The 17,903-nt window shown below is 39.3% G+C and overlaps 2 protein-coding genes across 7 annotated transcripts in view; both read right to left on the minus strand.

Annotated features, from left to right (window-relative positions):
* Positions 1–17,903, minus strand: part of LOC111319737 (uncharacterized) — a 147,704-nt gene that overhangs the window by 80,213 nt on the left and 49,588 nt on the right. The gene's annotated exons all lie outside the window — the stretch shown is intronic.
* LOC148733596 (uncharacterized) lies at positions 1,344–9,181 on the minus strand. 6 transcript variants are annotated; one of them, XR_015999717.1, is made up of 6 exons: positions 8,968–9,181; positions 7,898–8,158; positions 4,860–6,328; positions 4,468–4,570; positions 3,067–3,671; positions 2,467–2,600 (listed from the first exon to the last, which is right to left on the minus strand). XR_015999717.1 is itself a non-coding variant. In XM_088756119.1 (5 exons), the coding sequence occupies exons 1-5, from the start codon at positions 8,987–8,989 to the stop codon at positions 2,170–2,172; spliced, it is 2,286 nt and encodes a 761-aa protein (XP_088612245.1). In that variant the 5' UTR covers positions 8,990–9,179; the 3' UTR covers positions 1,344–2,169. The 6 variants fall into 6 exon arrangements, 3 of the variants coding, with proteins under 3 accessions (XP_088612245.1, XP_088612244.1, XP_088612243.1); XR_015999716.1 differs by having other exon boundaries at positions 4,842–6,328; XM_088756119.1 differs by lacking the exon at positions 3,067–3,671 and having other exon boundaries at positions 1,344–2,600; positions 8,968–9,179.

Raw genomic sequence — 17,903 nt, forward strand, 5'->3', positions numbered from 1 at the left:
TGGTTTAGTATGAGCACTGAAAAGCTTCTTGGAAAATAGACGCCTACAGGCGTGTACTCGGGCTACTCGTGTGGCACAGAAAGAGCATTTGGCCCACTTGAGAATATATATCATCGGAGCAGAAAAAGTTGTTGGAATCAATTACTGTTTAAGGGCCAAGATTTTTTTCTACATCTCTGCTTAGGATCAACTTATTATTCTGGCCGTAAAGAGCCAGAATCAGTAACTCCGTTTGGTTTTTCCGTGCAGGAAAATATACAATAGACGCCATGTGGCAGTTTTTTATTGGCGTAAAGTAATGCGGTAGACATAACCTATTAACGAGGTTGAGCCAGTTTGGCATCGAGTGTTTCAGGCTTGAAGTACTGGGATCCACAGAAACGATAACGAGGCTTGTTACAGATATTTATTGAGCGACTGTGAGGCGAAACTTGATACAGGAATGGAAAATATGGGAATTTGACTCGTGCAGGTAGAGAAAGATTTGGATCGCATCGTCAAAATTTGATGAATTTTGCAACCGGAAATTTCATAAACGCAGGATGTTATTTAGTCTTGGTTTTGTAGAACGCCTGAGGTATGCGTTTATTGTTCTGCGGAGTTAGATGGCTACCATCATTCTTGATTTCTCCGTGACTCGAGCAAAAGTCACTAAGCAGTGACTGATTCCTTTTCTGTAGACTTTGCCGTGGTACTTACGTTTGTCCCCGTATTTCATCTAGCGATTTTAGTATTTCCAATTTGTCATGGCATCAACTTGTCCTAAAGTGTTAATCTCCGTAACTCACCATGTTAACTGACAATGAAAAGCTCACAACCACGATTTTGCTAAAACGCAGCAAGGAAGTTCGTTATCTCTGAACTACAAATCCGGCCAGAATAAAGGGTCCGTGTAACCTTTTGTTGTGAACGATCTGATTGAGTCTTGTAAACATGGGATAAACTGCAGGCAGCATATTTGTGAAATTGGATTTGTCAACAGTGGAGGATAATGATAAGCTTGGCATTCTTTGCCCTTTTATGAAATTCAAAAGTGAATATCTAGACCGTAGTTTCCTCCGTCTGGGTAAAGCAACACCAGAAGCTAGGTTTCTCTTAAACTTTCGATGATAACTTTTGGGATGCTTTACTTCTTCGTGTTCAAAATTACATATATTGACAAAGCAATGCATTCTAGATGACACGGGCAGTCAAACAACTTACACGTCTATTGCACAAAAACAGGAAAACACGAGTATGTCGTGGAAAATGTTGACTATACTTGGTTCTCGATCACGCGAAACAACACGAAACTTGTGATCAACATATTAATAAGTAACAAATTTAGCATAACAAGACCTGCATTTCTCTAATAATGTGACTCTTTATTAGGATGAACAAAAAAAGAACTGTTGGACAGCTATTTCAAATACATCGCAGTCAATTTTTTAGAGAATTTACGAAAGTCTTCGTTGACAAAGTTGTGAAATGTTGTAAGCATAGAAACAGAATAATTCAAATAATCAACAGGCTAGCTAAGTGATAGTTGAACAAACGATAGACTCAGTGTTAGATTGACTGCTTGACATCGCTGAGAAAAACAATACGATAAACAAGAAAGGTATACTTACTGTCACTGATATAAAACCAAGGCTTCTAGACCGTAAAGCAACGCAGGCTTACACACTTTCGACATTGTCGACAGATTGATAAATAGATTGGAAACTGGAACCTAGACTCGGCCTACTGCGTAGCCCGAGTAATGAAGTGAGGGCCATGTGTTATAAAACTCTTTACTGGGTTAATCATGTATTTACCCTCTTGAAATAAAGAACATTGTATTGTATTGTATTGTATTGTATTGTATTGTATTGTATTGCATTGTATTGAAGTATAACAATACTGTACGATTTGATTTTTGGGATAAGTGGATGCCAATACCGAAACACAGTATGCAAGATATGGATAAACTAAGCTATCATAAATCATACCAAACAATGATAACTGAAGGCAAACACGTCATTTATACATTATGCTAATGATTTAGACAATTTTCTTGCAACACTGATAAGATACCAGTTGGCCTTAGTTTTATTTACATGCTTCAGTCCGTCACAGACTCTTAGGTCTTGGTGAAGTTCACCAAGACCCAAGAGTTTTACCGGGAGTTTCGATTGAAAGAATAGGCAATTAACGGAGATTTGATCCAAGTTTGTCTCTTACGTTATTTCTTTTGCTCACAGTGTTCATCGTGATCTTGTGATCAGGGCCCAGAATATCGTTTTGAATTATAAAGGCCTTATTGAGCTCTTCTAATGCATTATCGAATTGTCCACGAAGGAGTAAAACATCGCTAAGCTGAACGCGCGAACGAGCTGTATCCTGATGATCTCCCAACAGCTTCTTTCGTAGCTCTAGAGCTTCTCTGAAGTACTTTTCGGCCCAATCGATGTAACCTGGCTCAGAGCTTCCATCTGCAAGGGACTTGTAAGAGTCAGCAATGTAGGACAAAATTGAAGCTGTCCAGGGGTGGTCACCAAGCTGCTGTTTGTAAACTGGCAAAGTGTTCTTTTTCCAAATGTCGATCGCCTTTTGATGATCACCATACAATCGATGGGAATCTAACAAAGTATGAAGAGAGGATATACGTTCTAAATTGTTTAATGTAACCTTACTGCGTTTCAAAAAGAAACAACTGGAATGGACGTGAGCGCGTCGTCGAGGGTGATTTTGTCAATTAATATAAAGCTTGTGAGCCGTAAACGTTTCGAGGAAAGCTCATCAATCACGAGCCGAGGTCGAGTGATTTAGAACTGAAGCTTTCCAAGAGTTCTCCCAACATCCCAAGTGGCCGGCTTTATCACGTTACAGAGCCCGGAGAAAATGCGTCCTATTGCTTTTAGGACATAACTAGTTACATGCGGGCTCTATAACCTGATAAAGCATCCATCAACTGGACTAACAATTTTCTTCTGAACTGTAACAATACCATGTAAGTTTGAGAGAAGTCGATACAAGATTAGAATATGATTAGACAAACTAAGCTATGATAATGATTAGAATAAACTAAGCTATCATAAATCGCACCTAACGATGACATAGGAAGGCAAAAACGGGATTTATACATTGTGCCAATGGATTTAGAAAATTTTCTTGCAACACTGATGAGACACCAGTTGGCCTAAGTTTTCCTGACGTGCTTCAGTTTGTTCACAAAAACCCAAGAATTTAACCTCGAGTTTCGGTTGCAAGAATAAGTAATTAGCGGTGATTTGATCCACATTTTTCCATGACATCACTCTGTTTGCTCACAGTGTTCCTCGTGATCTTGTGGTCAGGGCCCAGAATATCATTTTGAAGTACAAAGGCCTTATTGAGCTCCTCTAAAGCCTCATCGAATTGTCCTTGAAGGACAAAAACATCGCTAAGCTGAACGTGCGAACGAGCTGTATCCTGATGATCTTCCAACAGCTTCTTTCGTTGCTCTAGAGCTTCTTTGAAGTAAATTTCGGCCTGTTTGATGTAACCTGGCTCAGAGCTTCCATCTGCAAGGGCCTTGTACGAGTCAGCGATGAGGGACAAAATTGTAGCTGTCCAGGGGTGGTCACCAAGCTGCTCTCGGTAAACTGGTAAAGTGTTCTCTTTCCAAATGTCGATTGCTTTTTGATGATCACCACACAATCGATAGGAATCTAACAAAGTGTGAAGAGAGGATATACTTTCTAAATAGTTTAATGCATCCTTTACTGCGTTTCAAAAAGAAACAATTCGAATGGACGTGGATGCGTCGAGGGTGATTTCTCAAATACTGTAAAACTTGTAACCGTAAACGTTTAGAGGAAAGCTTATAAATCACGAGCCGAATGGGAGTGATTCAAAACCTTTCCGAGTGTTCTCCCAACATTCCAAGTGGCTTCATCGCGTTATGGAGCCCGGAGAAAATGCGTTCCATTGCTTTTATGACATAACTAGTTACGTACGGGCTCAATATACTGATAAAGCATCCGCTTGGAAACTGAATTGACCAATCGGACGATGCACACGATATGTTCATTTATGTCGTAAATACTAATTGACACGTGAACTTTTGTATATAATATCATGTGCGTTAGACTTTTATCAGAATATTTTCCTCCTCGAAACGAAGACGATTGTCGTAGAGAAAGTAAAACGAATCAATCTAAATACGACTTGAAGTTTATGACAATTTTTAGAGTCAATGAGGCACGCCGTGGACTGTAGACAAAACCATTTCCTCTTTCTCCACAAAAACAAGACTCGACGGGATTGCAATACATGAGCTTAGTAAATCATCTTTTAAGTTCTCATTTAACTGGAAATTTTTTTTTTTCTCTCGGTTTATTTACATGAAAACCCCCAATTCGGAATTTCGCAGCTCGCTTTAACACCCTTTTAGCCTCCGTCCAGTCTACTACAAGGATATGCGGGCCGGGAGTTATAAGAAGTATAATCCAAATAGGTACTTACTTCCAAGGTCACAGTATCCAGCAGCAACGTACAAAAGGTCACTCAAACACTCTCTTATTGAAATTCCTTCCTGTATGAGCTTTTGTCCTTTTTTCTGATCTCCCTGCAAGATAAATCACTTCTGTAAATATGTGGGTTCATTCTATCCTAGCGCAAGTGGTACCTCGTGAGGATTGAAAAGACTAGCCCATTTCCATCCATGAAGTTTCTTTAGATTTTCTACAAACTTCGGTACACGAGGAACTACGTCTTAGCCTTCGACTCTCGTGAGCCCTACAGATTAGAATGGAAAAGATAAGAAGAAAAAGAAAAGAAGGAAAATCAAACAAAAAAGGACGACGCACCGTCCTCTTCTATGCTTACTATGTTCTCACCTGCAGTACAAAACATACCCCGAGCTTACTGGCGGTGTGCGCATGCGTTTGGGACTTTTGTTCCTCTTCTGGCAATGTGCTGCGTATGTCATATGCTTCCTGAAACTTTGCAAGGGTGGCTTGGTTTTCTTCTGGGCTGTCTTTGCTGTGAGACACGTCACAGAGACGACGGAATCCGAGTGAATTCAAGCTCTCTGCATGTTTCTTCTTATCGCCGGAAGCTTTAGCAATATCACAGCATTTCTGGTATAGCATTGTGCGCTCTTTAGGGAGAGTCAGAACTTTCGCCACAAAATCCAGCACTTCTGTACTATTAACGACGTCTAGAACGAAATTTTTGTCATCTGAATCACTAGAGTCTTCGAGACAATTCTTTAACGCTTCCATGATATTCGCTTTCTGCTGTCGAAACTTATGGATGGCAAGCAAAGCTGAATCTTTGCTGATAAACTCTCTACTCAAGACTCTTAGCAGATCAAGGTAATGATGGTTGAATTTACGCTGAGTGGCGTGCCATAATTCACCCATGCCTAGAGATTCTTTCTCTTTCCGGAAGTAGGCTTGGACCAAAGGATGTATCCTCACCTTTTCGTCGACGTCCCTCTGAAGGAGAGCACACTTGACCATCCTGGTCTTCACTAAATCACAGTGTAAAGGATCTTCAAAAAGAAACTGAATGTCCTCAGCTGAGAACCCCGACGGGAAAACAGAAAGAAGGACAAGATTCTTTTTGATTTCAGCGGAAAAATTCGTAAAGAACACTTTCAGCATGTTATAAACCTCGTTCGCACTAGTCTTGATAAGTTGTATGGGATTATTCCTAAGGTATCGGATTAATCTCTCGGGACTAAAACCATTATTCAGAAATTCAGAGTAAGTCACAAGAAGGAGTGGTATCCCACCACAAAGTTCAGCCAGTTCCTTGGAGTGTACCTCGTTACAGTCATCAACTAAACTCCGGAGGAGTTCAGCAGACGAGTCAGGATCCAAAGGTTTGAGTGGAAACTTATAAACGTCTGCCGACCTGAATTCAATATCTTTTCGAGTAGTGATTATTAACTTTACATTCGGCGCAAATTTCACCAGCCATTCAGCGAATTTTTCAAATGCGTCATCCTGTATATTCTCTGTATTGTCTAATACAATGACAGTTGGGATATTTCGCTCCGATAGTTTACGCTTCGCAAGGGACACAAAATCAGCGTTTTGCGACCAGGTACGACTACTTATTCGACCAAGAATTTCACTGCAGACGTCTACGAGTCCCCGATGATGACTCTCTACTCGAATATGTGTAACAAACTGGTCACCCTCTTCCTTTAATATGTGACTTACACGGACTCCCAATTCAGTCTTCCCCATTCCTGGAATAGAAAGAATAACAACCATACGAGAAGTCTGTAGTTTCGTTATGATTTGTTTTACCTCCGCGTCTCTGCCAACAAAGTGAAGGGTTAAACATGGAAGGTTTTGAGCTTGAACTTTCGCTGAAATACAAAAAACAAAAAAAAAGAGTTTGAACAGATACAAGAACGGAAGTCGATAAACCAATGAAACCCCAAAAACATTAGATCCCAAATAATTGTTGACGATTTTAAAAAAGATGAAATAAACAATTTTTAATAGAAGAGAAAAATCGAGTTTCCAGATGGAAACTCGATTTTAAAAAACGAGCATAATTTTTTTTCTTTCTCTAAAAGTAGCAGTAGTAGCATAATCAGCACATTTCTAGGATTTTTGGTGAAGGGAACATTACCAGAGTGATGACTCGTTTGGTCTAGGATTGTTTATTTTCAAGTTCGGTCCATGGTCCATTGTCTTGGATGATAAAGGACGAATGTTACCGCAGATACTGAGTCGTTCGGGGGGGGGGGGGGGGCACGCCAAACTGGGCACACCGGAAGTTTTTTAGATAATCTTTTTGCTTTTTAGAGCAAGTATGCAACTCAAAACAAGGAATATATCCTGCTTTATAGACAAGAAATATACAATTTGGACTTGTCTGAATAAGTTATTTTGAGAAAACGTAGCATAATTTCCTACTGACGAGCATAATTTTGAGCATAATTTGAAAAAAAAAAAAATCCGAGCAATGTAAGTAGCATAATAAGCAACTTTTGCTATCACAATCTATACAGGCCTACCTGTCTAACCCAAACCGTGGAACCCCAGACCCTCATATACTCTAGGAAAATCCATTACCTGACGGGGGAATATCGCATTAAATTGCTCTTGAAAACCGATATCGCACGAAACGCATAATAGAATAAAAATAAGAAAAAAAAGAAAACGACAATATTAATATTATTTGTTTCTATTCTGAGCGCAAAACAAGAGATACGAATCAATATCACTTATCTTCGTTAAAGTCCTGGAGATGTTATTGAACGCGTCTATGTTCACTCAAGAAATTTAGTCGCTATGACGGCAGTATGCTGGATGCTATGCCCAAAATTATGCCTGCATAATTCATCTGAGCCAAATGTAAACAATAAACCGTTAAGACTTCGATCCCGATATTCTCAAAAAATGGCAAAAGCTCCCGCAGGAATCGCATTGGTTTACTCCAACAAATGATGGTACTTTTCTCCCATTTTAAAAATTAAAAGTAACGTTTTCTAGCTTTCTGTAAAAGAGGTGTTTTAACAGTTCACTATCAACTGTTTGTTGATAAACTGCAACCAGCCCTTAACCGCGAGATTTACAAACTCGGGCAACGGTAAAATTTTGAAGATGGTGTCACCAGAATATACTCAGTTAGAAGGCGTTTTACACAGTCGAGTAAAACGTTTTAGAATATTTTGTCGAACTGTAAACATAGATACCGTAGCCAAGGATCCAATCAAACATCTTTAGGTGCTTCCTCAAACTATAGGCAGACCACACAAGCTTTTCTCCGTTTCCTCTCTGTCCGGCCTCCGGCCAAAAGTAATTTTGTAAAAAGACGCTTCAGACGGCCCATGAAGGCAAAAAAATACCACAGATGTGTCGATTAACATTTCATTTAAGTATATTGATATATTCTGACCGAGATCGGGTGTCGGCCACAATCTTACCTTGTTCCTCAATCGAAGTGGCCAGCCTAATGCATCCGACGTCTGTCAGAAGCCCTATCAAATAGGACACGTCTTCTAAGCAGATTTTATCGCGGTGGCGTAAGAAGCTCAAAAACTCGCGTTGGCTCTTGATGGCATCGAGCTTTCCTCGTGGCAAATCATTATTGTTAGTTTGATCGTTACAGAGAAATTTCATTTCCTCCAACTCTTCTTTTGTTATTTCGTCAGCAATTTTATCCAAGAAAGCATCGAACTGATCTCCTAGGAACAGATGTAAGAAAGCAGTATAGAGATCAAGCCCTGATCTTGAAGAAAAACTAAAACAAGAAAAATTAAATCTAACACTTATTTAATCAATTAATCATTTATTTAAGGCTGTTTACTTTTTTTGTCGGTTCTTAGTCGTAGAGAGAGAAAAATAAAACGCATTAAAGAGCAATTTCTGGATTTTCCTGAAACATAGAAATAAACAATGCTTTCCATAAGATTTCTGAGTGTTTTTTTGTTTGTTTGTTTTTTTTTTACGAGAAGATCGTCGCATTGTCATGTAATTCGTGTATGTTTGTCACACCAGTACTGCTGTTTATTCTAAAGCGTACGCTTTCTTCTTCAATTGACAGGTGTCACATGGTGACAGTTACTTGTCAAAAAATGTTTCAAAGTTTGCTCGGAAGCCTTTTCAGTTATATTTACAAATAAAAAATATTTCGTTGAAAGCTTTCTCTTTCATTTGAATAACTTCATAACGTCTGTATTCTTTATCGTCCACTCGCTAACAAATTGTTAAGTTCATGGAGGATTTTCCCGTAATTAAAATGGTAATTGTAGCCCTAAATCGTTCGGGTTCTTTTGGCAATCATTTTGTTTTGTGTTAGAAAAAAATAAAAATGTTGTTTACCAGCATAGGTCGGTCCGTATTGGGAAAAACTGTGCCCTCTGTCTTGATTACTATCCGAGGCCGTAGGCCACGGGCGGTATCCAAGACCTCGGGCACAGTTTTTCCCAATACGGACCGACCTATGCTAATGAATAACATATTTAGAGACCAAATATAAGTGTTAAGTCCCTACCGTGCTTTGTCGTCGAATTCATGACAAACGAAATCCTCAAACTCGTAATCTTCGCAAAACAACTTTTGAAATGTAGAATCGGTTTCTCAGATATCACGTGATTTTTCGTATTTTTGTGAAAGAGTTACCAAAGTTGGGCAAGCTGAAACGCAAGTGATCTTTATGAAAATAATTTTCTGTGTCAAGTTTATTCAAGTCTGAGACAACGACAAAATTAATCGCGTCGGTTTCCATGTTTTAATAATGAGCTTAAGATCGACAGCAGACATGTGGGACGGCAAGCGGAAGTGAAGTTCCCGCCGGTACTTCCGGCTGCCGTCGTTGTGAGGTTTCCCACCGTAGCTGCCTTGTCCCGGGCCCAGGAACTTTTAGCAAACCACGACGGCTACGGCAACGAGAGCGGAAAAACAGTAGATCTAAAACAATACATCTAATCGGCAGAACAATAGCACAGCACGTGCGTTTTAAAACTTTGTACATTTCTTAGCCGTCCTTTGCAAAACAACAACGTGAAATCACCAAAATTTGCGTCGTCTGCGAAGCGAAACCGCGGCGGAAAATTATTTCAATTTTACATTTGGAACTCAACGCTACTTTTATGCGTTATGTTGATTTTGAGGTCTGGCGCCCTATCAGACAGTAAACACATGCAGCCATTTTCGAAATTCTAACTAAAAGTAGAAACTCATTTTTTAATCGACGTCTTCCGTGGCGTTGCCGTCCTGACTGCTTAAAGCCCCTTGTGTGGAGGAGGCCATTTTGCCATCGCGCCTAAAACGTGAGTAAACTTTAGCAAAATAACGCCATTTGAACTTACTTTGGGCGAAAATTGTTGGCCATTTTTAAAAGTTTATTGTTATGAGAGGATGTCTGTAAAATAGCTGAGAAAATATAAACGATTTGTTCGAGGAAATTTTAGCTTTATTCGTTTGCTTTTCTCATAAACAGTTCGTCATTAGTACTGGCTCGATGTTAACAAGGAAAGCAACCCAATAAGTTTTACAATCTCACTGTTTCTCTTTATTTCAATGAAAAATTCGTAGACTTGTTCGGGCATAAATTGATGGACATGATATTATTCCATTTGTCTTTTCTCAAGTAGGCATAAAAAGATTGTGCTCGGCAACTTTTGAGCAACTTTTAGCGTTTTCAGCAACTTTTTGTATTGCGAGCAACGGTCAGTAACCTAGAGCAACTTTTGCCTTCCTTGGCAACTTTTGAGTCAACAAGTAGTTACAAAATGATCTAACCATCAAAAAGGTCTTTATCAAAAGGGTTTTTTTATTAAAACTGGTCAAGACTAAGGATGTCGTACGCCCACAAACTGGACAGCAGCTATCTATCTAACGGGCGCTTGCATCCAGTGGTCATTCGCTCCAACAATAGAGCTTCCCGCGCGTGCGAGGCATCACAATTAGAAACCAAAATGTCTGACGGAGAAAATGAAAATAATACAGATATTGACCCTGTTGAGGTTACCATAGCCGCTGGGGCAACTCTTAATACTCCTGCAAGAGCTTCAATTTCTAGAAAGCGCAAAATTCACGTCAACGAAGGCAAATACAAACAAAGAGAAGCGGTAGCTCGACCCCGTCCTCAAGGAAAGGAAACGCAACATGCGCCTGGGATCGCGTGAGAGTCCATCCAAAACGTCATTAGGAAATACTTTCTGTTTAAGTTACGTTGAGATCATATTGACCATATTGTTGTGATTCAAATTTTTCCCGTGTTTAAAAAGGTCACTGTACCCACACAGGTACGCTAATCTTCTCAAGAAAAGACAAAGGCCTTTAATTCCATCGCATACAATCCCTTGTTCACGGGTATACGAATCAGGCAGCCCCATTACGTCTGCGAGAATTGGTATGTCCTAAATTCGGTAACGAAATCATTCTGCCAAGCACTCACGTCTGTCGAGTCTTTCCAAGTCAAAATGTTCGTAATTCTGGTAGAGATAATCGAGATTCTTTGAAATGTTGGCTTCATACAACAGTAAAAATTCACCTTCTGAAATGTCATCATCAACGAAACTTGCGATCAACAATCTACGAGGCTTTCTAAAGGTAGCCCTTGCCTCTGCTAAACATCGAAGAGGAAAGCCAGTACAGCCGCTGCCGCGCGCGCTGTCTTAAGGCTATTTTTCGTGCCATTGCAACGGCGACCTCTCCCCAAGCTCCCTTGACCAAGTCTGCTGTCCCAGACGTCTACCGTCGTCGGATCCTAAGCTCATTGATTATTTGTTGTAAAACGTCGACCAGAACAATTTTCTTCAGTGCACTAATAATCAAAGTTTCACGTTTCTGCTTTACTTGCGTTGCATCACAACTACTCAAATTGATTTTCGAGGCGCCTTAATTACTCGAGCATGTCACTTCCCTGCAAAGATGTCTTTGAAAGCTAAAGGATATGTAGCGATAAAAGTTTTTCGTTGCATAGACATTTTAAGTCTTACAGACAAAATGCGAGAAAAAGTTATCTCAACCCAGTCGGGTAGAAATTGGGCATCTTTAGGTCCATTTTCAAAAAATATTTTTTAGAAATTTCATTTTGTCTGTCGTCTGAACTCTGTAAAGCATGTTTGCCAATTGCCTTGGCAGCTCTTTTCCCGTAACAATTGTATAATAACTGCAGTATCATCGACCCGACCGTTTCGCATTAACTTCACTTGGGTAATAAGATCGTAGCAGAATGAATCACTGTAGGATGAAAGTAATTTTACTAAAATAGCTTGTCAACGAGGTTAATGGTTATCAAATGACGCCGGATATAGCGAGACATCAACAAGAAGCTCAAGACGTATGCGATACTAGTGCAGCGCTCTACCAATTGAGCTAACAAGCCAACTGGGAGCAGGCCATCAAATTAATTCGACATAAACCCGTAGATGATAAATCAAACAACAACAAACATATGAAACATATGTGTGAACTGCGGTTATGAGACGTATATGAGCACGATCCTGCGAAGGATCGTGCTCATACATATGTTTCATATGTTTCATATGTTTCATATGTTTGTTGTTGTTTGATTTATCATCTACGGGTTTATATCGAATTAATTTGATGGCCTGCTCCCAGTTGGCTTGTTAGCTCAATTGGTAGAGCGCTGCACTAGTATCGCAGAGGTCAGTGGTTCGAATCCCGTACAGGCCTGAAATTTTTTTCAGGTCTGATTTTCACTATTGCTCAAATAGTGCTTTACTGCGAAGGATCGTGCTCATATACGTCTCACAACCGCAGTTCACACATATGTTTCATATGTTTGTTGTTGTAAGAAGCTCAAGGTAAAGAAAATATGCAAAACATTAACATTTTTTGTAAAAATTTCTGTCTTTTTCATTTATATCCAGAGCAAGAGAGTGAAAAATACAAATAACTGTCCGATCTTTATCGCCAAACTGGTGAAATGAATGTCAGAACTTTAATTTCTACATTCATCCTTGTTAGTTGATCAACGAAACCCATAGTGAAGTAAATATGACGCGCATTATGCCTTGTTTGAATCAGGAAGTCAGCTTTTCACTGGACTGTTCTTACTGTCAACTCAAGGGTCTTCTGTGCTGCGATACGACATGTAAACATAAGTGTGCTTTCGAAAGCGCCACAAAAACATTCACGGAGTAGTCTCCGCGTCCCTTGTGCCGGCCGTAGCTACTTCTAATTATCGTATTTACTCAAAAACATAGTTAATAGAGGGGACTGGTTAGGAGACCAGGCGAACATCAAAGGAGTATCTCTTTGTTTTCGTTTTGGCCCTCTATTAACTATGCTCAAAAACAAAATGGTCTCTCTTCCGGCTTCGATTTTGATCTAGTAAGTGCAAAAGTTTATCATTCGTTCAATTCGTGGTAAATTATTTGGAGAGTAAAACCAAACTTACCGAGATAGTTAACGTGAAAATATTGAAGGGCCTCAGCCAGGATGAAACATAGTTGAAATTTAAAAACGATCTCTGGCAAAAATGATTAAAAACTACGAGCTTTCGACTGCCCGAACTGCAGTCTTCGATGGGTAAAATGGAGTTATATTGAGGAAACCAGTTGAGCTTTTAATACCCGAAAAAAGGAACATCTGAGAAATATCAAAACTGCAGCCAAAGGTTCTAGACTTGCTAATCACGCCTGGTCCAACAAAAACGCCATTGATTTTGAAAACGCGTCAATTACTGACAAAGACACTTTTAAAACCAGAAAAACATTACAAGCGTGGCATACCAGAGTGACACCTAACGCAGATAACAATTCTTGCCCGTTACCTGGACAATGCAACATTCTTTTTAACAAATATTCATAATAATTTACATTCTTATTATTTCGCAGTTCACGTCTTTATTTAAATTCCCTCATCGCTTGCTTATCATTCAGCTTGTAGTTTTTAATCATTTTTGCCAGAGACCGTTTTTAGACGGTTAACGATTTTATGGACGGGACTTCGAACACTTATCGAGCAAGCGCGTGATTGCTAAAAAGTTCCTGTAATCAGAAACACTGCAACTGTTTCCTTATTTCCAATTCCTAAAACTTAAATATTCAACGTCAAAACCGCATTTTACAGGGAAGCATATGGTCTGAAATGCAACAATAGATCTCTTCAGATTCATACCGGTCCTCTTCAAGGGAGAGAAGTCGTTGTCAGCGTCATAGAAATGTTTTTTAGCCGAGCTACCTGCTCAGCATCGCAGAAGAAAAGGTTTAGTTTTGAGCCGATTTTCAATGCTGGTTCGTTCTCATAGATCACAATAAATAAGCAATGTAGGTGTTAAATCACTTTAATGTATCCCGATAATATCTAACGCTTAAGCACACCGTTTCAATCTCGTGCTGTTTCGAGTCTTTTGTATTACAAAGCCAAGAAAATAGCAAGAGGTACACTTAAGACGATTAAACGAAACTGAAAAGACTTCAATGAATTATTTCTCGGCGGTTCATACGCGATTCATCATTGGTCGCTTAAGGAGCGATGCACAACTGAATATAGGTCTACAGTTTCTGCCACAGTTCCCGTGATCTTGCCTTTCTAGATCCTCCGAGGAGCTCGAGGAAAAAGTGGCAGCTCAAAAACGTTTGGATTCGGCTCAAACCATAGTACTAACTATGCTCAAACAAACTGTCGCTTGACCCAGGGGTTTCCTCGTTTTTTTCATCGCTTATTCCATCGTTTCAAAGAGCAACAGCTCGGTTAAAAATCATTTCCAACACGCTGACGACGACATAAATATCACTGATAAGACTTTTAGGAGTTGTATCCTAGCGATTAATAATATTGGCTAATTTTGTAATACGTCGAGACATTACTCGATGGCTATTTCACAATAAACCTTACGTAAGGAGAGAAGTTTATAAGTATATTTCATAACATATTTTGGCGTAATTCCCACCAAAACTTATACCCACCTTGTATTAAATTTATCTTAGTCCGTCTATGATAAAACGTCGGTGAAAAAACGTTGATCTCTCTCAAAAATCGTTTTTTTTTTTAATATCGAAACTTATTACTTATTATTTATTTAAGGATTTGTACAAAGTACTGGTATATAAACAATAGGACACGAGTCCCCTACTAGGTTTAAATACCAACCCAACCCTCAAAAACTAAGCATCCTATCCCCTCTATCCCGTAAATCTAATACACTCACACAAGAAGAAGACAATAACTAGAAACTAACAGCTACGAACCGAGTGGGTATTTATCCGACGACATTTAGGACACATTATTTTAAAAGTGCGATAATTTTCGCCATCAAAGACATTTAAGAGTCTGTTAAAGTAAAACTCCTTAAGCTTGCGCTTAAAAGAGCCAAAGGATTCTGACTGCCTAGCATCAACTGAAATATTGTTCCACAAGGGGATAATTCTAATTAAATAAAAGTCTCGAAAAGTAGATGTTTTGCTTCTATTTTAGTTTAAAGGTAAAAGCTGAGCGTCCTGGGCGAGTCTGACTGGTAACAGGTGAAAAATACTTATCAATCGGTCGGGTTAGATCTATATGTCCATGAAGACATTTAAAGGAAAATATGGGACCTAAATACTCCAACCAATAGTTAAGTGGTAATAGTTTAAGCCTAACAAGACGATCCTTATAGGATAGGGTACTATTTCTAACATTAAAATGTGTGGCTCTTCTCTGTACCCTTTCTACAAGGAGTAAATAACTAATACTGGACTGAGGTGCCCATAGCTGAGAACAATAACAAAATGGGAACGCACTAAGGAGAAGTAAACTGCCTTTCGCCATACATTTCTTTCTAGTGGACTGCAATGTTTGCCCCTTGGCGATCCCAGAAATCTTTGTGCAAACGCAAGGATCCGGTAACTAGCCACTCATTCATTGGGATAGGCATTGTAAAATAAAGCCTTTTTTATTTGGTCCATGACGCTTCTGGGGTTAATGACATCATCTAGGGTGGCAATTTTCCAAGCCTCTTTAGGTAAGATAGAGTGAAGGCGAACCTAACCGCAACCTGGTTGGAAATTTGTATTTGCAACTTACAATATATATTCCCTTAAGTTCATATTTAAACCAGCAGTAAGCTTGTCATAACTTTTTATTTCCCGTGCAACTGAAAAGGTGTGTTGAAGTCTACAACTGAAAAAAACAGAGTCAAACACACGTGCCACAATCAACATGTAACTATTTTCATACTCTTTCTATTTCAAAAGGATAAATTTGTTGATTAATTTAGAAACACTTATGCTACTAGATGAGTACATGTTATCGAATGAAAAAAACCGTGATCAAAAGAAACAACAGATAACCACAAAAAAAAGAAATTTTCGTTTAGCGCAAAATATTGGTTATGGATAAACTTTTTAGAAACTTGGCCACGAGCAGTCCCTCCTTTTCGGCGAAGTACGACGCGCAAAAAAAAGGTAACTTTATAAATAAATATGTAGACTGTAGCTTCCGAGCGCCTCGATCACTCCCAGAGTTCCGCGCGACGCACTAACAAAGTCATTTTTTTCACCGATACCTTGGACTCACGCGACGAACTTAGCCGAAAAGGAAGGACTACATAGAAACACTGTAGACAGAAGAGAATTCCCCAGACGGGAGAAGCTCGATCTACATCCTCCTAAAAAGTTGTGTCAGTAGCAATATGGTCGAATCTAATTGGTCCCTAAAAGCCTTTATGATACAATTTTTCCTGTCTGATTACCAACACCTTCTTACCAGACCAGTCAAAACGAACAGTTAAACAGCTAATAGAAGATAAGCACTAAACTTTATTAGTGCATACTAAAACAATAGAAAGTGCTGAAGGCACGCTCTGATTTACTGCTTAAACTCCGAATATCCTTTCTTTATTCACTTCCGTGAAACGCCTGCGGAATTCGCGCCTGAAAATATTGTAATCGTTGCAGGAATAAATGAGTCGATATCGTCTTTTTGTGCTGTATTGTCTCACTGTTGTAGTTTATACTAAAACAACTGTACACCTTAGTGTTGATGTCTAGCGGTGGTGGTAAATATCCAATACTAGCCACTTCCACCTGAATAATTGTTAACTGGCCGAAGAGATTTAAATCTGACACACATTCTAACCGATAAAAATCAAGGAAAATATTTCGGGAGCAGGTTCCTTAAGTTCAGTTTGAAGACAAGAAAAATTGATGAAATTAACCTCTGGCTAATGCCTGTCTCGACATTAAAATATTTCATGTCTGAGTCTCTCGCATCTGGGAATTTGAGTTTTACAAAACAAGGTTAACAATGCATGATTATTTTCACGATTAATCTCTGAATGGTACTCCATACACCTCGCAAGATCTGAAACAAGTACGTGGCAGGAAACTTCAATATTTTTTGGTTTAGTATGAGCACTGAAAAGCTTCTTGGAAAATAGACGCCTACAGGCGTGTACTCGGGCTACTCATGTGTGGCACAGAAAGAGCATTTGGCCCACTTGAGAATATATATCATCGGAGCAGAAAAAGTTGTTGGAATCAATTATTGTTTAAGGGCCAAGATTTTTTTCTACATCTCTGCTTAGGATCAACTTATTATTCTGGCCGTAAAGAGCCAGAATCAGTAACTCCGTTTGGTTTTTCCGTGCAGGAAAATGTACAATAGACGCCATGTGGCAGTTTTTTATTGGCGTAAAGTAATGCGGTAGACATAACCTATTAACGAGGTTGAGCCAGTTTGGCATCGAGTGTTTCAGGCTTGAAGTACTGGGATCCACAGAAACGATAACGAGGCTTGTTACAGATATTTATTGAGCGACTGTGAGGCGAAACTTGATACAGGAATGGAAAATATGGGAATTTGACTCGTGCAAGTAGAGAAAGATTTGGATCGCATCGTCAAAATTTGATGAATTTTGCAACCGGAAATTTCATAAACGCAGGATATCATTTAGTACTGGTTTTGTAGAACGCCTGAGGTATGCGTTTATTGTTCTGCGGAGTTAGATGGCTACCATCATTCTTGATTTCTCCGTGACTCGAGCAAAAGTCATTAAGTAGTGACTGATTCCTTTTCTGTAGACTTTGCGGTGGTACTTACGTTTGTCCCCGTATTTCATCTAGCGATTTTAGTATTTCCAATTTGTCATGGCATCAACTTGTCCTAAAGTGTTAATCTCCGTAGCTCTCCATGTTAACTAACAATGAAAAGCTCACAACCACGATTTTGCTAAAACGCAGCAAGGAAGTTCGTTACCTCTGAACTACAAATCCGGCCAGAATAAAGGGTCCGTGTAACCTTTTGTTGTGAACGATTATGTGATTGAGTCTTGTAAACATGGGATAAACTGCAGGCAGCATATTTGTGAAATTGGATTTGTCAACAGTGGAGGATAATGATAAGCTTGGCATTCTTTGCCCTTTTATGAAATTCAAAAGTGAATACCTAGACCGTAGTTTCCTCCGTCTGGGTAAAGCAACACCAAAGCTAGGTTTCTCTTAAACTTTCGATGATAACTTTTGGGATGCTTTA

The sequence above is a fragment of the Stylophora pistillata genome, chromosome 4, assembly GCF_964205215.1.
Source record: "Stylophora pistillata chromosome 4, jaStyPist1.2, whole genome shotgun sequence".
Lineage (NCBI taxonomy): Eukaryota > Metazoa > Cnidaria > Anthozoa > Scleractinia > Pocilloporidae > Stylophora > Stylophora pistillata.